Source organism: Oncorhynchus masou, chromosome 17 (assembly GCF_036934945.1).
Source record: "Oncorhynchus masou masou isolate Uvic2021 chromosome 17, UVic_Omas_1.1, whole genome shotgun sequence".
NCBI classification, from domain to species: Eukaryota; Metazoa; Chordata; class Actinopteri; order Salmoniformes; family Salmonidae; genus Oncorhynchus; species Oncorhynchus masou.
The window spans coordinates 7,216,545-7,241,275 of NC_088228.1; the positions used below are offsets into that span (position 1 = coordinate 7,216,545).

The following is a 24,731-nucleotide window of genomic DNA, read 5'->3' on the forward strand; positions in this document are numbered from 1 at the left end:
ATCAACTGTAAAATGTGAGCACTACAGAGCCACAGTTACAACTGAAGTAGCCTACCTGACCATCAAGAGATGAGAGAAACACTTTTTTTTTAACACAGTGGTCGCATATCATCAGGTCGGTTCTTATTCAGTAGCCTTTGACATGTTGTTGAAATTTTGAAACTTCTTGAAGCCTACTTCAAAACAAAAATGGTACATAGTCACAAAAGTAGATGGGGTATAACTTAAAATATTGTTTTAAACTAAACAAATGCAGCAAATTTGGAGCGGCAATTTGCTTTTGGGTGGAGCGGGAGAAAGTATAATGATCGCCAGAGTGGTGACCCCGCTCTGTGAGCGATGAGTGGGATTTCCAACTGCTCAAATATTCTGGTGGTGAACAGATATGCTTATTCCTCCATGTTGAATAGGGAATACATAGCTTTATTAATGACAGGTTAAATCACACACACAAGATTTGGCGGCAAAACTTTTTGGCTCAGATTTATTTTTATTATGACCGATTTGTTTGTCAAAATCAATTTTGAGGGCCAGAAACAGGTAAGTTATATAAAATAAAATGGTCTATTATATTTTCTACATAGTTTTTAGTTTTAGATGTGTGGCCTAGTGTCTTCTTTATCCAAAATAATAACCCCCCCCTCAACAAAATTTGATATATTTTGTTTACTCTAACCATGACAGAACTTTTAACTCCTGTATGACATTTTTATCTGCAACATTCAGAATGTTTCATTTCGCTGAATACACCCCCAGACCATTGCAATGGATGCAACTGACCAATCAGAGGGATCCTGGGCATGGTTCAGTCAGGTAACGTTTAGGTGGGGTTTTACTGACATCCTTCTCAGTACAGCCTCGTACTAAAAACGACCATCGGTGAGGCTCAGCAGTCCCCGTTAGAAGGGCATCCCTCCGGAGATCTGTCGGGCCACCTGTTCCTCTGTGCTTTCCTCCTTGTCTCGCTCCTTGTTCCAGTCCTTGAGGCCCTCAGGCAGGGATGTGTCCTCATCCATGCCCCCCGTGCCCTCCACAAACTCCTCGTAGGTGGACTTCTCAGCGAACGGCCGCAGCCCCAGGAGCTCCACCATGTCCTTCTTGTCCAGCACCTCCTTCTCCAGCAGACGCTGCGCCACCTGACCAGGCAACCATTGAAGGTAAATGTATTATTACATTTGGCTTAAGTTTTACTTGTGTGCCTGTGTGAGACAGTGTAAGCCTACGAGTAAGTGTTTTTATGTCCTACCAACACACGTACCTTCTCCACATCGCCTTTCTTCTCAGCCAGTAGGGTGTGGGTACGCTCGTACGCCTCTCGGATGAGATTGCGTACCTCCGTGTCGATGAGGCGTGCCGTGGCCTCGCTGTAGGGCTTCTCAAGGGTCATCTCGCCCTGCCGGGGCAAGTCGAAGGACACCTGTCCCACCTTGTCATTCATGCCAAACTGCACAATCTGTAAAAAATAATGGTGTAGAAACAGAGTAACACTTTATTGGAACGTCCTAATACAACAGACAGATTTTCAGTATATTTATTTATTTAATTATATATATATATAAATATATATATATATAAAATATGTGTGCAGGCACCATGGTCTGGGTTCATGTTCACAGCCTAAAAGACCAGGGTTGGTGGACCATTCTTGACACACACAAGGAAACTGTTGAGTGTGAAAAACCCAGTAATGTTGCAGTTCTCCACACTCTCAAACCGATGCGCCTGGCATCTACTACCATACCCTGTTCAAAGGCACTTAAATATATTGTCTTGCCCATTCACCCTCTTGAATGGCACACATACACATATAATCCTTCTTTAACCTGTCTCCTCCTCTTCATCTACACTGATTGAAGTGGATTTAACAAGTGACGTCAATAAGAGATCCCAGCTTTTCACCTGGTCAGTCTATATCATGGAAAGACCAGGTGTTCCTAATATTTTGTACACTCAGTGTATGCTTCTCCCCACCGGAAACTTGAGGTCCATCCTCATGCCCTCCCCTCTCACAGACTCTTCCACTTGAATGTATCTCTCTCATTACTGTCTCAATAAAATGCAAAATGTCATATGATAATCCACTCTACTTCACATTCCAGTTATTTTTGTTGTTGTTGTTGACACACACACACCTTCATGAGACACCTTCTTGCTGCCTGTGACTGGAACGAATTGCAAAAATCCCTGAAGTTGGAGACTTTTATCTCCCTCACCAACTTCAAACATGTGCTATCTGAGCAGCTAACCGATCGCTGCAGCTGTACATAGTCTATTGGTAAATAACCCACCCATTTTCACCTACCTCATCCCCACACTGTTTTTATTTATTTACTTTTCTGCTCTTTTGCACACCAGTATCTCTACCTGTACATGACCATCTGATCATTTATCACTCCAGTGCTAATCTGCAAAATTGTAATTATTCGCCTACCTCCTCATGCCTTTTGCACACAATGTATATAGACTCGCCTTTTTTGTACTGTGTTATTGACTTGTTAATTGTTTACTCCATGTGTAACTCTGTGTTGTCTGTTCACACTGCTAAGCTTTATCTTGGCCAGGTCGCAGTTGCAAATGAGAACTTGTTCTCAACTAGCCTACCTGGTTAAATAAAGGTGAAATAAAAAATAAAAAATAAAAATTAGTACAACCGTCTTACCCAATCATAAACCCATTGTGTACTAGCCCTGTGAAACACAAAGAAAAACACCAATAAAATGCTAATAAATGTGGTGGTGGGGACGAACGGGGACGGACAGACCTGGGCGTATGCACTCTGGGTGACCTTACGGAGGTCGTCCTGGGCCCCCGTGGTGATGCGACCGAAGAAGATCTCCTCAGACACGCGGCCACCCAGCGTCATGCACATCCTGTCCAGCAGCTGCTCCTTGGTGTATAGGTACTGCTCCTTTGGTAGGTACTGGGCATAGCCTAACCCTTTGCCTCTGGGGATGATAGATACCTGGAGAGAGGACAAAATGTCAGTGGTAAGTTGGGCCTGGCAGTTATTGGTCACCCAGTATTAAATCTGGCTATTTTTTTAAAGTGAACTATCTCTTTAATATCTTGCAAAGTATGCATATATTCTCTAGAGCTAGTCAGACTGACGGTTTTACAAAGCCGTCAATATTAACATAACACATTTTCTAAGGATGCATGGTAAAAACCATCCAACTCAGCAAAGCCAGCCGGTGTAGAGTAAATTATTAGTGTTTGGATCCTGGATGTCGATTGGTTGGACAACAACTCCTGCAACATACCATGACCATGTATTAAATGTCATAATTTCACTGTCTCGCAGCCCAGGCAGGGAATTCATCCATCTACACATTATTTGTCCATACCACCATTTGGTTTGCAACAGTTGGCGGTTGTATGTAGATCTACCTACAACCTGTGCAACAATGTATCATTTCACGAATGCAATATCTCCCATGCCAGAAGCCCAAGAAAGAACGCAAAACGAATAACCGTAAACACTCAGAACTCCATTAATTAATTAACCAGCACAGTGCGGTCTATTTTATATTTATTAAATCATTATTTATTCAAGTTCTTGTCGCTCATCCTCATTGAATCTCTGCTAGCTAGGTACATGATAATGATTTGTTTAGTATAGTAACATCGCATGAATAGAATGATTAGCATAAACGACTGGGTCAAAACAATGACCTGTATATTGGTTAGAGTGTTGGACTAGTAACCGGAAGGTTGCAAGTTCAAACCCCCGAGCTGACAAGGTACAAATCTGTCGTTCTGCTCCTGAACAGGCAGTTAACCCAATGTTCCTAGGCCGTCATTGAAAATAAGAATATGTTCTTAACTGATTTACCTAGTTAAATAAAAGTTTTTTTTTTTTTTTAAATAGATGGGCAGGTAGAATATTGGTAGTGACTAGGATCTACCAGTATAGAGAGGCAGGTAGAATGTTGGTAGTGACTAGGATCTACCAGTATAGAGAGTCAGGTAGAATGTTGGTAGTGACTAGGATCTACCAGTATAGAGAGTCAGGTAGAATGTTGGTAGTGACTAGGATCTACCAGTATAGAGAGGCAGGTAGAATGTTGGTAGTGACTAGGATCTACCAGTATAGAGAGTCAGGTAGAATGTTGGTAGTGACTAGGATCTACCAGTATAGAGAGTCAGGTAGAATGTTGGTAGTGACTAGGATCTACCAGTATAGAGAGGCAGGTAGAATATTGGTAGTGACTAGGATCTACCAGTATAGAGAGGCAGGTAGAATATTGGTAGTGACTAGGATCTACCAGTATAGAGAGGCAGGTAGAATATTGGTAGTGACTAGGATCTACCAGTATAGAGAGGCAGGTAGTATATTGGTAGTGACTAGGATCTACCAATATAGAGAGGCAGGTAGTATATTGGTAGTGACTAGGATCTACCAATATAGAGAGGCAGGTAGAATATTGGTAGTGACTAGGATCTACCAGTATAGAGAGGCAGGTAGAATATTGGTAGTGACTAGGATCTACCAGTATAGAGAGGCAGGTAGAATATTGGTAGTGACTAGGATCTACCAGTATAGAGAGTCAGGTAGAATGTTGGTAGTGACTAGGATCTACCAGTACAGAGAGGCAGGTAGAATGTTGGTAGTGACTAGGATCTACCAGTACAGAGAGGCAGGTAGAATGTTGGTAGTGACTAGGATCTACCAGTATAGAGAGTCAGGTAGAATGTTGGTAGTGACTAGGATCTACCAGTACAGAGAGGCAGGTAGAATGTTGGTAGTGACTAGGATCTACCAGTATAAGAGGCAGGTAGAATGTTGGTAGTGACTAGGATCTACCAGTATAGAGAGGCAGGTAGAATGTTGGTAGTGACTAGGATCTACCAGTATAGAGAGGCAGGTAGTATGTTGGTAGTGACTAGGATCTACCAGTGGTATGTTGGTAGTGACTAGGATCTACCAGTATAGAGAGTCAGGTAGAATGTTGGTAGTGACTAGGATCTACCAGTACAGAGAGGCAGGTAGTATGTTGGTAGTGACTAGGATCTACCAGTATAGAGAGGCAGGTAGTATGTTGGTAGTGACTAGGATCTACCAGTACAGAGAGGCAGGTAGAATATTGGTAGTGACTAGGATCTACCAGTATAGAGAGGCAGGTAGAATATTGGTAGTGACTAGGATCTACCAGTATAGAGAGGCAGGTAGAATGTTGGTAGTGACTAGGATCTACCAGTATAGAGAGTCAGGTAGAATGTTGGTAGTGACTAGGATCTACCAGTACAGAGAGGCAGGTAGAATGTTGGTAGTGACTAGGATCTACCAGTACAGAGAGGCAGGTAGAATGTTGGTAGTGACTAGGATCTACCAGTATAGAGAGGCAGGTAGAATGTTGGTAGTGACTAGGATCTACCTTGAGCAGAGGGTCAGCATGCTCCAGGTACCAGCCTGCCACAGCGTGCCCTGCCTCGTGGTAAGCTACAGTCTTTTTCTCCTCAGGTTGCAGGACCTGAGTCTTCTTCTCCAGACCTGTACATTCAACAACAGAAAGTAGTTGACATACCTGTGTGACCATCAAAACAATCTGCATGACAAAGGAGGTACCAAATTCATATGGAAAGGTTGAATGAAGGAGGTAGAACAGAAGGAGTCAGTAATCAGTGATGTTTGATCTTCGTTGCTGTGGAAAAAGTCCCGTCGATGCATCAAGCCACACTAGTTCAATTAGATCATATAGATTAGAATACATTATACTTTCAGTTGAATACATTTCAGGTGAAATTTAATAAATCACATTACAATTGACAGAGAAGTCAAATTAGAGCACCTTGCATCTATGGTTTTCTGGTCATGACAACTCAGCTTGTAAGTAGCCAATACATGTTACACATTTTTATTTGAATTAACTAGGCAAGTCAGGCCTCCCGAGTGACGCAGTGGTCTAAGGCACTGCTTCGCAGTGCTAGCTGTGCCACAAGAGATCCTGGTTCGAGTCCAGGCTATGTTGCAGCCGGCCGCAACCGGGAGACCCACAGGGCGGCACACAATTGGCCCTGCGTAGTTAGTGGAGGGTTTGGCCGGCAGGGATGTTCTTGTCCCATCGCGCTCTAGCAACTCCTGTGGTGGGCCTGGCACACGCTGAGACAGTCTAGTTGTACGGTGTTTCCTCTGACACATTGGTGCGGCTGGCTTCCGGGTTAAGTGGGCATTGTGTCAAGAAGCAGTGCGGCTTGGCTGGGTTGTGCTTCGGAAACACGCACGGCTCTCTACCTTCACCTCTCCCGAGTCCGTTTGGGAGATGCAGCGATGAGACATGACTGTTACTACCAATTGGATACCACAAAAAAGGGGTAAAAGTAAACAATGATAATGCCTAGTAAAAAAAATAAAAAAATAATTTATAAAAAAAGTCAGTTAAGAACATATTCTTATTTACAATGACGGCCTAACCCCGGACGAAGCTGGGCCAATTGTGCGTCTCCCTACGGGACTCCCGATCACGGACGGTTGTGATACAGCCTGGAATCGAACCAGGGTCTGTAGTGACCCCTCGAGCACTGAGATTCAGTGGCTTAATACGGTATGTAGCAAAATCAGGATGTGTTCATTTGTGTATGTGTGCGCTTGTGCTCACCTCCGATCACACGTTCGATGGCCTGCTCAAAGTGCTTCTGGTTGATCGAATCCGCGAGGTGGCGAGCAGCAATCAGCGCGGCTTCATTGCACACATTGGCAATATCAGCACCTAACAAAACATAATTAAAATGTTGTTTTTTTTATATAGTTCAGCCTCATCCAGAGCAGTTTTCAAAGAGCATATTAAAATTGAAAGGCAAAAAAAAAATCTATATGAGCATTGTAAGAAAGACCTCAGAAATTCGTATTTTATTTTGTATACAAATATCAATATGAAAATGTACAGGGAAAATGCAACATTATACAGTATGTATGTAAGCAGCAGGGTTTTCACCAGACAAGTGACCAGGAATTTTAAAATTGAACGGACATTTGAGCACTTTACTGGTGAACTGTAAGCATTGGATCTGTAATGCACGATCTAGGGCGTCCACCCACGCAGCCAGCGCAAAACAATAAACAGATAATTACCTGTCCTTAAAAACAGCCATTATCAAAAAACACTATCCTTGTGTTTCGATGTGCAGCATTACAAAATGTACAGCCTATTGTGTTAATTTTTTTTTTTAAACTTTCCTAAAATAACAAATTGTCCACCTCACGGTTCAGCTGTCGGATATTTGAGCGCTAAATGCAGCAGGGCATTGCATATACAGACTGTAGGATATTCATATTTAACAAATAAATATGAAAAGGGAACAGAAGCTTAGGCCAGAGAGAGAGATGCCATGCGGCATGCTACGACACCGACATACATTCCATTATCCTTGTCAGACTACTGCGCCTGTCATACACATATCTGTGTACAGGAGGCTACTTCGCAAATGTTCAAAATCTGAGTTTTATTTTTTTTATAATTATGAAGATAAGCATTATATTTTAAGATTTGGTGTAACTAAAACAATTCTTTCCTCACCTCAAGTTCCAACTGTCGGGGTTGAATTGGTGCGACGGTGTGCAATGCCTTCATATCATAGGACTGCAGTATAACAGGCTAATAGCCACACCTTCACAAAAGTTTCTAAACTTTATTAGGGTGAGTCAAGCCATTGTGTATAAGGAAAAATACGAGTAGGATATTATTATTGCGGCAAACATTACAGTTGGAACTTAAATTTGTCCAAAGAAAATGGCTCAGGTTGAAACAAAACATTTACGAACTGGTTTAATAAACCTTCACAAAATTATTGAACAGGCTGTACTGCAGCAATTACCAAGAAAGGCTAGTGCCTACCGTACTCAACAAATGACAGTGATATGCTAATATTCATTTTACAACAGGCCTACTTTACAACCCATCTTAAACTAAATACGGAGCACAAAATTAAGAAAAAACAGATTAAACTTAATTTAGCCAAGGAAAATGTCTCAACAGAATGAAACAAAACACATTGTGCATATTTAAAGACTGGTTTTAATTAATAAATAGGTCTACAATAATAACAATGATATACAGTAATAGTAATACAAAATTATAAATACAGAAAAAAAGTTCAAATGCATCCTACCTGAATAGCGAGTTGCACAGTAGCCTGCATTTGGCCTTGCCAACATTCTTCCCATCTTTGTTCACTACCGTATTAAAAACTTAACTTTAGGGAAATTCCCCTTGTAGGCTTTTCACTTTAGGCATACTCTAATTTTCTTTTTACTTCAATGAAAAGGGCATCACATCCTCTTACATCAACAGAAGCCCAAGACTCCAATCTTGCTCTCTCAGCAGCATGCATCTAAGTCAGCGCGCAAGGAGTGAGAGGAAAGTGCTCAAGCGAGCAATAGGGATGCATGATTGGGGCGGCAGGGTAGCCTAGTGGTTAGAGCATTGGACTAGTAACCGAAAGGAGCTGAGCTGACAAGGTACAAATCTGTTGTTCTGCCCCTGAACAGGCAGTTAACCCACTGTTCCTAGGCAGTCATTGAAAATAAGAATTTGTTCTTAAACTGACTTGCCTAGTAAAATAAAGGTAAAATAAAAAATAAAAGGTATGCAAAATTTCACCTGCTACAATTTCATTTATCGGCTTTTAAAAGATGTACAGTGCAGAAATCGCTTCGCCATTTCCTGGTTGCTAAAATTCAAATAGTTCACCTAACTTCAGTTAAAGTTTTAAAACAATAATAAAAGCAACTACAGTGTACCCCTGTGAAAAATATTTTCCATAACCAAAAATATCGTATTTTCAGCTAGTGCACAAATCCGAAAGTACAAAAAAACTAAACTTTAAGCACAGTAATAGTGCACATAGAACAGATCTGCCACTTTTTAGACTTGATTTCAATGAGAATGACAGATCTACAATTTAAATTTCTATGTGGATTTGATCAGGTCGCCCAAAAAGTGACATATTGTAGCTTTAAATATTTTTTTTAATGGGCAAAAGCTGGTTATTACCAGCTAACTTAAACCTTGGTATGCAGTATATGACATAATGAATATGGTGTGTCAACAATATGGTAACAGTTTGATCATTGTAACTAGGCCTATAAACCCAATGATGGCAGTTCTGACACCATTGTCTAGGATGGCATCCCCAGTGTGCCTCAAAAACCTACCTGAGAAGCCTGGGGTGAGGGCAGCCATTTTCCTGGCGAGAGCTTCTTTGTCCATCTCTGCATCCATTTTCAAAGGCCTCAAGTGCACTTTAAATATGGACGATCTGCCTTTAATGTCAGGATGACCTGCAAAAAACAATGACAAGGAAAATGTTTAAAAGCTTTTCCACAGTTTCCTATCTTGGTCAGTCATTCCTTTTAGCATCAACTAAAAGTTGACCAATTACTACTAAAAACGAAAACAAATTTCAGGCTCCTTGATAGGTTATTATATGTGACATGTTGTGGTAATAGCTTCACTATTACATGGTGGTTCATTAACAGATAAGCATAGTACAACTTTAATTTTCCTTTATTACAGTGGATTCATATTTTCTTTCTTTTTTTACCATATCCAATAACTACATTAAACCAGAACAGGACGAAACCCAAGCAGTACGGGGGCATATGATAAAATAAAAATATGGGCTCGTACCAATGTAGATCTGTCTGTCAAAGCGTCCGGGCCTCATCAGTGCAGGGTCCAGGATGTCAGGTCTATTAGTACCTGCTAGCACTACTACATTGGTTGCCGTGTTGAACCCTGGAAAGAGAGAAAAATGGTAGGTGATATGGATTCTGTTTATATCAGTGTTTCTTAATCCTGGTCGACCCCAAAAGGGGTGCATATTTTAGTTTTTAACCCTAGTGACACACACACACCTGATTCCATTATCAGTGTTTCCCCTATATTCATTTAGCAATAGCGGGCCTAGCTCTTGTCAGTAGCTAGGTTCCCATCCAACTGGTGACAGAATATTCTAAAAATCATTAAGAAAATGTGCTTCCAAACAGACACCAATCTGTAGATGTACATGAAAGTATGTAGAAAAGATAAACCTATATATTTATTTTTTACTAGATCTTAGAGAACTAACAAAAATACTTTGAGAGTGAATCAAAAATTTGGCAAGGGGGCCCCCAGTTATTTCTTTATAATGTTTGAGTCACGCATACGAACAAAGATAATTGCAGGAAAGTAGCTTTAAAAATGCCATTACATTCTCCCAGCCACATGAAAAGATGTGTAGAATTGCAGGAAATCAGCAATTAAACCGCAAAATGTCTCTGTGGCCAAGAGGTTGGCTGATAAAAACAATTGGCCACGCCCAATACCAGGGGAAACACCGAATCAACAATCAAACCTTTGATTAGTGGAATCGGGTGTGTAAGTGCTCGGGCAAACACTAAAAACAATGTGGACCACTTTGGGTCTACCGGACCAGGATTAAGAAACAGTCATCTAATTATAATTTCAATCAGTAGCCAGCCAGCCAAGTTAGCCAGTCAGCCCAGGTAGCCAGCTCAGGTAGCATGGCTAATTGAGGCCATTTTACTGCGCTCCCTGTCCAATGTCTACAACTCCATTCATATGAAACAACAGCCGACATGTTGGTTGATCATTGTAGCCAACTTAATTCCGTAATTTTAATTCCATTATCGCATTGAATAAAATCTCCCCACTTCACTTCCTATTTTCTCTTTCAGAAAAAATGAATACTCTCCCAAGTAATTGAATACTAAACTATGTTCGGATATTCAAATAACCGTGTCCATCCCTACTGCAGTGGCCTGTGTAGAGACAGACCGCGCGAAATGAGTGGACTACGTATTTTGCTGGGACATTCATTGCAAAATATTGGCTGGATTTGATGAACTATACATTTTTTTTGTTGCCTCGAGCCCTTCGTTAATTTGTCCCTGAGCGATACACACCATCCATCTCGACCAGCAGTTGATTGAGGGTGTTTTCCTGCTCGCTCTGGCCACCAAAGTTCCCTCTGCCTCGCTTGCGCCCTACTGCGTCGATCTCGTCAATGAAGAGGATACAAGGGGCATTCTTACGGGCCATGACAAACAGATCTCGAACCTGGAAAGCACAAAGCAGGGAGAGAATAAAACCCAGAGTACATTAGGCTTTGGCGTTACACCGTGTATAGGCTTGGGTGGTACAGCGTATATACCGTATACCCGGGGTATTTGGAATTAGCCACGGGATGGTTTTTCAATACTGTTGAAACTATTTATTTTAAGTTGAATAAATCTTGCACTACTGGGCGGGGCTCGACAGGGCAGGGTGAGGCACTACCGGGCAGGGTGAGGCACTACCGGGCGGGCCTCGTCAGGGCAGGGTGAGGCACTACCGGGCAGGGTGAGGCACTACCGAGCAGGGTGAGGCACTACCGGGCAGGGTGAGGCACTACCGGGCAGGGTGAGGCACTACCGGGCAGGGTGAGGCACTACCGGGCAGGGTGAGGCACTACCGGGCAGGGTGAGGCACTACCGGGCGGGCCTCGTCAGGGCAGGGTGAGGCACTACCGGGCGGGCCTCGTCAGGGCAGGGTGAGGCACTACCGGGCGGGCCTCGTCAGGGCAGGGTGAGGCACTACCGGGCGGGCCTCGTCAGGGCAGGGTGAGGCACTACCGGGCAGGGTGAGGCACTACCGGGCGGGCCTCGTCAGGGCAGGGTGAGGCACTACTGGGCAGGGTGAGGCACTACTGGGCAGGATGAGGCACTACTGGGCAGGGTGAGGCACTACTGGGCAGGTAGATGTGAAAGAATTGGATGGTTGTTCTTTCCCTTTGTCAGGTGGACATTCAAATGAAAGAGCGTTGGAACACAGTTAAGCTTTGATGAAAAAAAAAAAAAAGTTGACATGGTGAAATGAACAATTCATTATGCAATCAATCAGAAATGTCCATTAACCAAAAATATACTGACACCAAGATCCACAGTGTTGTCACTTACCCTGGCGGGGCCCACGCCCACAAACATCTCCAAGAACTCTGAGCCATTTACGGTGATAAAGGGGACGTCGGCCTCTCCGGCGGTGGCCTTGGCCAGCAGGGTCTTCCCTGTGCCAGGGGGTCCCGTCAGGATGGCCCCCTGTGACATAGAAGAGTATGACCTGGGTGATGTTCCAGGATGTCGGTTTTGCAGTCATGCTGTTTTGCAGTCATGCTGTGCATCCCAGAAGACTGCTATAACATATCGACCCTCTGGAACATGCTCATTGCTTACTTACTCCTAGAAATAACCCCCTGCCCCATCCCCTGATGATATCAGATTTGTTTTTTATATGTATAGGCAATATGGTGGTAGCTCCACCTTGCCCTATGATAAGCTAAGTGGAATTTTCACATATTGTTTATCCTTATAAGCAAAGTTCTCTCCTGCTGGCTCACCTTGGGGATCTTGGCGCCCAGGTCCTGGTACTGCTTGGGGTTCTTGAGGAAGTTGACAAACTCCATGATCTCCAGCTTGGCCTCCTCGCAGCCTGCCACGTCCTTGAACTTCACGTCGATCTCATCGCGCAACACCTTGGCCGTTGTCTCGCTGACACTGAATAGTCCTCCCATGCCCCGGCCTCCCGGTCGGCCAGCTCCTGCTGGCCCCCGTCGCAGCATGAAGAGCAGGAAGCCGATGATGAGCACGGTGGGCAGCATGCTGAGCAGGAACGACCTGAGGGGAGAAGAGAGATGTGCTACTGGGATTAGAGCTGGGCCGTGTTCCTAACGGAAGCCTTAAAAGCTCTGACGAAGGCCGATACGTAAAGCTTATTAAATATCAGCGATACTATCAAGAGCAGTGTGCAGGTTTCCTTTTTCCTTCATCTTGTTCAATTGTTGCCATGCACCTGCAAATTAGATGGCTCGGATGTGCGAATGCCTTTTGAATATTCCCGACGATAAAGGAAAAAGGAGCATTTCTTCTCAAGGTGATCTTTTTCCATTTCAGTCCATTTGGTGTCCAACTTACCCGTCGCTTTCAGCAGACTATGTAAACAATTGTTTACAGGGGCAAATCACGCCAAATGCTCCGTAAGAAATTGATAGAGATGGAATTCACTGCACAAATAGTTTACAAAATGTTTAGATTTAGGCTATAAAAATGGATTTTATCAAAGAAAACGGCACTTCATTTGATCAATGGGATACTCAGGAAGAGAAATAAGAGCAAGATATCAGAATGTAAGTCATAATTTTACCTTCAGATGTAAATGTGTAAAAACTGTCATGTCAGAAAATGTTTCTGTTCTTGATTGCTCTTCTCAAACAAAAGCATGGGATTTGTTCTCTGTAATAGCTATTTTAAATTGGAAAACGTAGTTTGATTACCAAGATTCTAATCTTTTGAAGGGTGTAAGACACTTGCATTTTCAAGAATGTTTAATGTTACGAAATTGTATTTTTAGTTGTCACTCTGAAATTTCCCTGATGTTGATCCCTGTACAGGGACAACAGCCATAACAGGTTAAGGTGATCTCTTCCCATTTCAATCCATTTGGTGTCCAACTTACCCGTCGCTTTCAGCGGAGTACACCACTGGCAGACGGTTCTCCCCCTCGATACCCATCTCATATTGAGCAGTCTCCAGGTTCCGCTCAAACGTGTCCACGCTGCCAATGTTGAACCACACGTATTGCTGGGTACCAAAATATAAACCACTCATTACTACCTTTGTTCTAACAAGTGAGGAAGAGAACACATGCATAACATTTAAAAAAAATATATATATATATATGGGTACAAATATTTAACTTACTCCATCAACTGGAGTCTTTCCGGGTGTAAATACCACTTTCACATAGCGCTTGTTTATTACTTCCAATCTGTCAACCTAGAGTGAAAAAGAAAGATCCAAATTCAAGTCTCCGAATGTGAGATGGTCAACAGCAGTGGACAAATCATCAGATTCACACCATACATCAAGCAAAACGAACATCTAACCTCGAGCCTTAACACACGATTTTATATTGTTCAAAATTACACACCATTTTCCTATCGATGATACTAAAAGAATACTTACGACGTCTTTCGAGAGGTAGTTATTGACAAAGTCTTTCCAAGTGACCTCTCTCCCGCCTTCCCGTAAAAAAAAGAAATATGTAACCATGGTCCAAAATGCAGCCCCACTCAGGAAGTACATACGGAACTCCTTATCGTCCCATGGCACGTCACCCTAAGGATAAACACGTTGCGGAAGAATTTGAAATAACAACTGATTTCATTGTATCGTTTTGTCTCATTTGCTCTGTTTGTACTGTGCACTATATTGTTGTTAAGGGATTTTTATGAATAATGACTAAATGAAGTATACATTTAAACTAGAACTAGAACTAAACAGAACACTACTATGTTACTGTATGGATGTATGAATCTTATTATAATCATAATACAGAATATAATGTGTGTAGTTTTAGTCAGGAATTAGAACAAGGACTTTCTGTTCCTTGTGAGAAACGAATGGAGCTATCGTCAGACCGGCTGGAATGCTGTGTTCCTTACAGGACATTCTGTCTCTACCCAGGGAGGGGAGAGACCTTGGGCTTGTCGTAGATTGTTTAACAGGTGGCAGACAATGTGGGAAGGTTTGTGAACTGTATTGCCATTGTATCAGAGGAGGAGAGACATTTATGACGAAATGTGAGGTATATAAACTAATGTACATGGTATTATGAGGAGAGCTCTCGGAAAATAAACGCTACTGATTAATTTTGAGACTGGTCTCCGTCCATTTTATGCAAATAAGTATCTTACAAATTCTTAGAAACGGACACGGAGTGTTTTAATTGAATTGGTTAATGAACATATCAGAGTTAAATTCCTCTAACAATTGTCTTGTTGGGTTTTGTTTACAACAGTTTAGCATTGACATGATGCTAACAGTAGTGCAAAAAAATTATGGTATGAGTGGTAAGGCCTTGGTTAGCTCCAAATACCCAGATCATTAAGTCAACTTCCGACCAGGCTTCAGGTGTCGATCCTCACCTTTTGTAGCCGGCTATACCAATGGGACTCATCCTTCCTGCCTCCCCTTTTTCCTCCTCCGCCTGAGGCCCCACCTCCTCCACTAGATCTACCAGTGGCCTTCTGTGCATTGGTAGTTGGCTTGGCCTCTGAGAAGGCAGATAGACACATTAGTTTTCAGCCTAAAACCGAAGTCAACCCTCTGTTTAGAACATGGAATTGGTGTAGTGCAGAAGTAAACAGAGGCTTCCATAGGTATCATTTACATGATGACATACCTCATTTAAATACTGGAAAAGTGAACATTTTGTTAATCAACAGATACAGTGCATTTGAGAAAGAATTTAGACCCCCTTGACTTTTTCACCATCTTGTTACATTACAGCCTTATTCTAAAATGGATTCAATTGTTCCCCCCCCCCACAATCTACACACAATACCCCATAATGACAAAGCAAAAACAGGTGTTTAGAAAATGTCTAACAATTCAATAAAAAAATATCACTTTGACATAAGTATTCAGACCCTATATACTCAGTACTTTGTTGAAGCACCTTTGGCAGCGATTACAGCCTTGAGTTTCTCCCATTCTTCTCTGCAGATCCTCTCAAGCTCTGTCAGGTTGGAGGGGGAGAGTCGCTGCACAGCTATTTTCAGGTCTCTCCAGAGATGTTTTGATCGGGCTCTCGATGGGCCACTCGAGGACAGACTTGTCCCGAAGCCACTCCTGCATTGTCTTGGCTGTATGCTTAGGGTTGTTGTTCTGTTGGAAAGTGAACCTTCGCCCCCAGTCTGTGGTCCTGAACACTCCGGAGCAGGTTTTCATTAAGGACCTCTCTGTACTTTCCCTCGACCTTGACTAGTCTCCCAGTCCCTGTCGCTGAAAAACATTCCCACAGCGTAATGCTGCAGTAGTAATGCTTCACCGTAGGGATGGTGCCATGTTTCCTCCAGACGTGACGCTTGGCATTTAGGCCAAAGACTTCAATCTTGATTTCATCAGACCAGAGAATCTTGTTTCTCATGGTCTGAGAGTCTTTAGGTGCCATTTGGCAAACTCCAAGCGGACTGTCATCTGCCTTTTACTGAGGAGTGGCTTCCGTCTGGCCACTCTACCATAAAGGCCTGATTGGTGGAGTGCTGCAGAGATGGTTGTCCTTCTGGAAGGTTCTCCCATCTCCACAGAGGAACTCTGTCAGCGTGACCATCAGGTTCTTGGTCAACTTCCTGATCAAGGCCCTTCTCCCCCAATTGCTCAGTTTGGCCAGGCAGCCAGCTGTAAGAAGAGTGTTGGTGGTTCCAAACTTTCATTTAAGAATGATGGAGGCCACTGTTCTTGGGGACCTTCAATGCTGCAGAAATGTTTAGATAAACCATCTCCAGATTTGCTCTGACATTCACTGTCAACTGTGGAACTTAATACAGACAGGTGTGTGCCTTTCCAAATCATGTCCAATCAATTGAATGTACCGCAGGTGGACTCCAATGAAGTTGTAGAAACATCTCAAGGATGATCAATGCAAACAGGATGCACCAGAGCTCAATTGATTCTCATAGCAAAGGGTCTGAATACATTAATACGTGTGCAAAAGGTGCAAAAGGTCTAAAAACCTGTTTTCGCTTTGTCATTATGGGATATTGTGATGTCATTATGGGGTATTGTGATGTCATTATGGGGTATTGTGATGTATTGTGATGTCATTATGGGGTACTCGAGGATTGTTTATTATTTAATAGATTTTAATATAAGGCTGTAACATAACAAAATGTGGAAAAAGGGAAGGGGTCTGAATACTTTCCGAATGCACTGTAGTGTTCAGTAGGTCTTAGCCAGCTAACGCCATAGGACGAGAAAGTATATTTTGTCAGTGGTTTAAATGACCTTTGGCTTCTCCACTGGTTGGGTTGGATTCACTGCTCTTCGGCGCAGTCTTCGGACCATTGGGGAAATATTTTTCAAATCCTGAAGTAAGAACACCAAACTTTAGAACGCACAAAATCATAAATGAGCATGAAAAACTTCTCTCATTTTAATGACCCATAAATATATTATGCTTCGTTTTATATATAATCAGAAAGAATGGGAATCTGCTAGATGAATACAGTGAACGTTGAGGTACATACCTTTTGGTGGTTTGGAGCAGAGTCTTTGATAGGCACCTAACACATGTTCAAACAGAGTCCTCCTTTCAAGTACTATCTGGCTGTCTGCTTGGCTGGAGACCTTGAAAATGAAAGATGACAATCAACATAACACATGCCATTTAGCAGACGCTTTTATGCATTCATTTTATGTATGGACGATCCAGGGCTTCGAACCCACAACACTGGTGTTGCAAGCGCCATGCCCTATCAAATGAGCCATACAGAACCAGAATGCTTGGAGAAAATAATGTTGCACTAAATAAATTGACTTTTTCCTCAACTCCATCCGTGGGCACCACCGTGCTTTTAAACATTTTGATCGATTCAAACAGCAGCACACCTTCAACTGCTCAACTAGGTCTAGTTTTTAAGCCATTGGCGTATTTAAGTAGTAGTGTTAGAAGTTAGAATTGAGACACACAGGCCTCCCGAGTGGCGCAGTGGTCTAAAGCACTGAATCGCAGTTGATGGCTGTGCCACTAGAGGACCTGGTTCGATTCCAGGATTCCAAACCTCTCCCGAGTCCGTATGGGAGTTGCAGCGATGGGACAGGACTAGAGGTTGACCGATTAATCGGAATGGGTCGATTTAAAGTTTTCATAACAATCGGAAATCGGTATTTTTGGGTGCCGATTTCTGATTATTATTATTTATTTATACCTTTTATTTAACTAGGCAAGTCAGTTAATAACAAATTCTTATTTTCAATGACTGCCTAGGAACTGTGGGTTAACTGCCTTGTTCAGGGGCAGAACGACAGCTCAGGGGTTTCAATCTTGCAACCGCACAGTTAACTAGTCCAACGAGTAGCCTGCCTGTTACGCGAATGTAGTAGAAGCCAAGGTAAATTGCTAGCTAGCATTAAACTTATCTTACAAAAAACAATCAATCATAATCACTAGTTATAACTACTGATCCAGTTTAGGAGTCAATATTAACCAGGTGAAATTGTGTAATTTCTCTTGAGTTCATTGCACGCAGAGTCAGGTTATATGCAACAGTTTGGGCTGCCTGGCTCATTGTGAACTAGTTTGCCAGAATTTTACATAATTATGACATACATTGAAGGTTGTGCAATGTAACAAGAATATTTAGACTTAGGGATGCCACCCGTTAGATAAAATACCGAACGGTTCCGTATTTCACTGAAATAATAAACGTTTTGTTTTTGAAATGATAATTTCCGGATCCAAACATATTAATGACCAAAGGCTCGTATTTCTGTGTTATTATGTTATAATTAAGTCTGATTTGATAGAGCAGTCTGACTGAGCAGCAGCAGGCCCGTAATCATTCATTCAAACAGCACTTTTGTGCCTTTTGCCAGCAGCTCTTCGCAAAAACACCGCTGTTTATGACTTCAAGCCTATCAGCCTAATGGCTGGTGTAACCAATATGAAATGGCTAGCTAGTTAGCTGGGTGTGCGCTAATACTGTTTCAAATGTCACTCGCTTTTAGATTTGGAGAAGTTATTCCCCTTGCGCTGCAAGGGCCGCGGCTTTTGTGGAGCGATGGGTAACGCTGCTTCGAGTGTGGCTGTTGTCGATGTGTTCCTGGTTCGAGCCCAGGTAGGGGCAAGGAGGGGGACGGAAGCTATACTGTTACACTGGCAATACTAAATTGCCTATAAGAACATCCAATAGTCAAAGGTATATGAAATACAAATGGTATAGAGAGAAAAAGTCCTATAAATACTATATTAACTACAAGCTAAAACCTCTTACCTTGGAATTTTGAAGTCTCATGTTAAAAGGAACCACCAACTTTCATATGTTCTCATGTTCTGAGCAAGGAACTTAAACGTTAGCTTTTTTACATGGCACACATATTCATTTCTTCTCCAACACTTTTTTGCACTGTTTTTGCATCATTTAAACCAAATTGAACATGTTTCATTATTTAAATTGATTTTATTGATGTTTTATATTAAGTTAAAATAAGTGTTAATTCAGTATTGTTGTAATTGTCATTATTACAACAAAACAAAAAAAAACCAATATATATATATATATTTTTATTTTTATTTATTATTATTATTATTTTATTTTTTTAAATCGGCTGATTGATCAGTATCTGCTTTTTTGGTCCTCCAATAATCGGTATTGAAAAATAATAATCTGTCGACCTCTAGACAGGACTGTAACTACCAATTGAATACCATGGAATAAAATATAAATATTTGAGAAACACTTGTCTTTACTTGAGTACTACGTATAGAAAGTGCATGTGAAAACGTCATGGAATACACTTCAGAAATATTGCACCATTACATTTTTTGTTGGTGCGCCTACTGTCATTTCTCAGAGTAACACTACAACATAAAATAATTAGAGATTTAAAAAACTGAAGCGTCATTAGCTAGTTTAGTGATCGCTCTGAAATCTTAAAAATTCCTTGAACTGTCAGTTGAACAACATTCTGACCACACTGGCTGCATTGCGTGTGCAAGCATTGCAAAATAAACGTACACATACATCTTATTCAATAATTTCATCCAAATTGCTTGCGAGCGTCTGCATAGCCAGGCGCTAAAATAAACCTTGGTTCTATCAACTTGGTTCTATTTTAGACGCTCGATGCGCTGCAAGTCCTTCCTCCGCATTGTTTTTTAGGAGCATAAACCCGCTTAGATGATTTAATTAAAGATGAACGAGGCCCAGACTCCAGTCCAGCAGGTTGCAAACACCACATAAAATAGAAAGAAGACCTTACTAGGAGAGATCACTTTTTAACTAACTGGGTTTTCCCCTTTTATCTGTGGATTAACTGTAGGAGTAGAGAACACACGATTTTGTGTGACTCAAAATGGGTTGATATTCTACAAAAGATCCAGCAAGAAAAAGGACAAGTGTACATTTCAAGTAAAATAACAAGCCAATGTATATATATTCCACGACAAATTAGCTACCAACAGCAAGCTAGCTAGTTAAATGTCCATGACTGTTTCATATGCGTTTCGACCTGTCCCCAAATTACATGAATTCGTTCAGAGTTCTTTGTGATCTTTCCACCTGCGTGTCCTGATCGCATCTGGTGTGGAAGGACACAATCACCACGCGTAGTCCGTATTTTAACATTGGCGAATGCAAATAGTCACTACAGGTGTATACATATCGTTACTTAAAATAGCTAGACATGTTGTGACGTTAGTTTAACACGCGATAGTTGACTAGCTAACGTTAAATAACAATTTAATTCATCATGTAATCTCGCCCTGTGTTATCCAACCACGGCAATGTCATTCGCAGGCCTGTTACGCTAGCTAGAATGACAGGTTGTTTTGTTGGGCAAAATAATGTTGGATTGTGACAGTATCTAGATTTCCTACAAACAAACCACATGTAAAGACTACCTATTGCCAAAACAAACTCGTAATGCCTTGTCATGCAATGAGAATCGACTAGCGCTGTTTGTTTTGATGGTGTAACGTCGTTAGCTAGATTGCAACTCACCAGTCGTGCACCGTTAACGTGAGTTGTTCTGACGTTTGGAGGCAGCAACATTTTGAATAGATTCCTGCCACCTCTTGACAAGCGGAGGTAGCGGTGAGCCATTCTGACTTGTTACGTTGACACCTTGGTTATTCTAACGGATTAATTTTTTTTCATAAAGATTTATCACCAAGCAAAAAAATGTTTTGAAGACTTATCTCATACATGCACTATCCCATCCCATAACAAGAGCCGCCATTATTTTTTCCCTTCAACATGACGTAATGACGCAGCGCTTCTCTTGTTCTTTTACGGCAGACTACACCTATTTGGTTTATGGCCGCCACCTACTGTTCTGGTAGTGAACAGAAGAAAAAGAAAACCCATTGCGGGAAAGGAGGGTTATAATATCACCATCATATACAATACAAAAATAACATTTATTTAAAAAAAAAGCCCCACCCCACTTCAGTGATAAAACAAATCACATCCCTACACAGGCTCAGGGGCCTGTGTAGACAGAGCATTCATAGACAAGATTCCTTGTAATACCTATGCTGTAAAATAGATTAAAAAAACATTCAGCCGCACTCACAATGCCTGTTTTCTCAGATGTCTTATTTGTTTGCGCTGTACAGTTTAAAACCAATGCAATAAACAATACAAAGTCCACCTTTTTTTTTTACATGCATTGTGTCAGGATCCGGTTGGTGAGCAACATCTACTGAGGTCTTGCAGGAGAAAATTCACGGCTATGGGTGATTTCCCAGTATCTAGACTGTTCTCCCAGAAGTAGTAGGCAGAATCAACATAAGGTTCATTAATAGACATGTGCAAGCAGAATAAAGGCTGCACTCAGTTGAACAGAGCTGGATCAACATGGAGTTAATCACTAGACATTGTAAAAACAGAACGTAAGCAGAAAATGTATGCCTGTGCTGTTGGAGGCCTGAGGGAAGTCAATGCCTGGTCCTGTGACTAGCTTTAAGGCATATGATTGTATTATATATGTATGGCTGTGCCATTACAGACTAAGGGAAGCCATTATGTAATCCTATGAGTATCATTAGACAGACACCTGCATTACCTGTGTCTTGTTTTTTTTGTATCGTTGCTATGGTTACACCACCAATATAATCTGTAAACAAGCATGAATTGAGACAGAAAGATAATGGTGGCAAGAGGCCAAGGGGTGTTAATCATCTACATAGAGGGGAGTGACCATGTGTGTTATCTGAAAGTGGAAGTGATTCAATATTTTCACGACAGTCTCTGATACAACTACCATGGTTTCTTCAACATTACTCCCTTCTTCCACTCTTCTGACCACCTCCGGATAGGAGACACGCTGGACTAATTCTTGCCACCTTGGTCTCCTTCAATCTAACAGGGCACTTCATGAATTCTGGTGCATGCTCCTCCCATCTACATACACTTGACATGTCCAAACAGTTTATGTTTTATCACACTGCAGGGGGTTTGGGCACGAAGGCTCTTACAGGATATCTCACATAACCCAAATATACGCATGTTCTTCAAAAAACAAAATACTGGATGGACTGGGCTTCCTCACTCCATCCACCATATACGGGTCAGTAGTCGTGCAACAACCACTGCATCTATTTCTTCAGTTACATCCTTTGCACTCACTTCTAGCGCCACTCTAGAAATAACCCACTTGATAGGTGCCCTGCATCACAGATCCACACGTGACATATTCAAATTCAATATCTTTTTCAGGTGCAAAGCACGCTCCTTCTGCTCCTTGGACATGCAAAAATAAACGAAATAAACCAATTTCTTGTTATTTTCACTGACGCCGCCTCATCTAACGCATCTATGATTTTCGTTGAGATTTTGAAACGGATCTCCCGGGTTTCTATTTCGATCGAAAACTCAAGACTAAAGAACAGTCAGAACTAGGCTTGGATTTACTAGACTCCACGACCACTTTCCTTCTCTTGTTTCCTTTTTTATTTGCCACTGTAATCCATTCCTTCTCACCTGTCTCCACTCAACGCGCCATCTGATTCAAACAAAACATCCGCCTCCGCCATCTTCCGAATAGGTACCATTCCTCAGGCAGCCCTGTCGACGAACGGATTCAGTTCCAGGCTTCTTCTCTCAGGTTTTATGGTGTAGCTCCCAAAACTAATGTTGTGTTCCCATCACCAATTGGACTGGGGTAAAAACATTTTTTTAATACATTCCATTAAAGATATGGGGAAAAAATGTTTTTAATCCACACATATTTATAAAACTTTTTTTTCTACACGTAACAAATGTCAAAACCTCCGTAATTCCCTACTCAGGCTCTAGGGCATGAGAGGATGGGGCCGCTCGAGAAAGTACATTAAATATTTTAATCCAAAGAACCGTTCAACAGCAGAAACAATAGAAACAATGATGTCAATCTTTCGTGACTTCTTTTCAACTTGATCGGTTCCATTTACCACTATTGCTATAAAAGTAAAAAGATCCACCTTCTTCACATGGAGAATTTCCAATGTGTTCTCCAATTTCACAAAACAGTTCAGAAAAAGGCTCAGTGCTGTTATCCTCACAAGGTGAGATATTGAAAGGTATTTAAACAGAGGTGCCAATAATTTTGACCCCTATCTTTTGAGAAAAAAAAGTAGTATACAGTTGAAGTCGGAAGTTCACATACACCTTAGCGAAATATTATTTATTTTACCTTTATTTAACTAGGTAAGTCAGTGAAGAACAAATTCTTATTTTCAATGACGGCCTAGGAACAGTGGGTTAACTGCCTGTTCAGGGGCAGAACAACTGATTTATACCTTGTCAGCTCGGGGGTTTGAACTTGCAACCTCCCGGTTGCACTAGACTACCCTGCCGCCCCATATATTTAAACTCAGTTTTTTTCTCACAATTCCTGACATTTAATCCAAGTAAAAATTCCTGTTTTAGGTCAGTTCGGATCACCACTTTATTTTAAGAATGTGAAATGTCAGAATAATAGTAGAGAGAATTATTTTTTTCAGCTTTTATTTCTTTCATCACATTCCCAGTGGGTCAGAAGTTAACACACACTCAATTAGTATTTGGTATCATTGCCTTTAAATTGTTTAACTTGGATCAAACATTTTGGGTAGCCTTCCACAAGCTTAACACAATAAATTGGATGAATTGTGGCCCATTCCTCCTGACAGAGCTGGTGTAACTGAGTCAGGTTTGTAGGCCTCCTTTCTCCACACGCTTTTTCAGTTCTGCCCACAAAGCTTCTATAGGGTGGAGGGCAGTGCTTTATGATGGCCACTCCATTACCTTGACTTTGTTGTCCTTAAGCCATAACTTTGGAAGTATGCTTGGGGTCATTGTCCATTTGGAAGACCCATTTCCTGACTGATGTCTTGAGATGTTGCTTCAATATATCCACAATTTTCCTCTCTCATGATGCCATATATTTTGCGAAGTGCACCAGTCACTCCTGTAGCAAAGCACCCCCACAACATGATGCTGCCACCCCCGTGCTTCACGGTTGGGATGGTATTCTTCGGCTTGAAAGCTTCACCTTTTTCCTCCAAACATAACGATGGTCATTATGGCCGAACAGTTCTATATTTGTTTCATCAGAACAGAGGTTATTTCTTCAAAAAGTATGATCTTTGTCCCCATGTGCAGTTGCAAACCATAGTCTGGCTTTTTTATGGTGGTTTTGGAGCAGTTGCTTCTTCCTTGCTGAGCCGCATTTTGGTTATGTCAATATAGGACTTGTTTTACTGTGGATATAGATACGTTTGTACCTGTTTCCTTCAACATCTACACAAGGTCATTTGCTGTTGTTCTGGGATTGATTTGCACTTTTCGCACCAAAGTACATTAATCTCTAGGAGACAGAACGTGTCTCCTTCCTGAGCGGTATGATGGCTGCGTGGTCCCATGGTGTTTATACTTGCTTACTATTGTTTGTACAGATAAACGTGGTACCTTCAGGTGTTTGGAAATTGCTCCCAAGGATGAACCAGACATGTGGAGGTCAACGAATTTTTTTCTGAGGTCTTGGCTGATTTCTTTGGATTTTTCCATGATGTCAAGCAAAGAGGCACTGCATTTGAAGGTAGGCTGAATGAATTGTTTCGCTGCCAGACAAGGCTCCACTGATAGCCAGGTGTAGCAGTGGTAAGATGTTAGGACTGCTGAGGGGACAGCTTTATGTAGGCACCGTTTGTCACTGTTATATTTTTCTGTTA

The 24,731-nt window shown here is 41.7% G+C and overlaps 1 protein-coding gene across 1 annotated transcript; it reads right to left on the minus strand.

Annotated features, from left to right (window-relative positions):
- Positions 1–402: 402 nt before the first annotated feature.
- Positions 403–20,794, minus strand: afg3l2 (AFG3-like AAA ATPase 2). The gene is made up of 17 exons (XM_064992107.1): positions 20,539–20,794; positions 17,065–17,164; positions 16,823–16,903; positions 14,962–15,089; positions 14,000–14,152; positions 13,736–13,810; positions 13,491–13,615; positions 12,376–12,652; positions 11,939–12,076; positions 10,907–11,060; positions 9,627–9,734; positions 9,152–9,277; positions 6,597–6,707; positions 5,376–5,491; positions 2,762–2,962; positions 1,259–1,453; positions 403–1,136 (listed from the first exon to the last, which is right to left on the minus strand). Exons 1-17 carry the CDS (start codon positions 20,638–20,640, stop codon positions 900–902), a joined length of 2,427 nt encoding a protein of 808 aa, XP_064848179.1. The 5' UTR covers positions 20,641–20,794; the 3' UTR covers positions 403–899.
- Positions 20,795–24,731: the final 3,937 nt, after the last annotated feature.

Excerpts from the sequence above, each read along its gene's own strand:
- afg3l2 (XM_064992107.1), bottom strand. The coding sequence starts at position 20,640 with ATGGCTCACCGCTACCTCCGCTTGTCAAGAGGTGGCAGGAATCTATTC. Across the intron at positions 5,492-6,596 it reads CATCGAACGTGTGATCGGAG|GTCTGGAGAAGAAGACTCAG; the intron begins GTGAGCACAAGC and ends TTGAATGTACAG. Across the intron at positions 2,963-5,375 it reads ATGCTGACCCTCTGCTCAAG|GTATCTATCATCCCCAGAGG; the intron begins GTAGATCCTAGT and ends TCCTCTCTCCAG.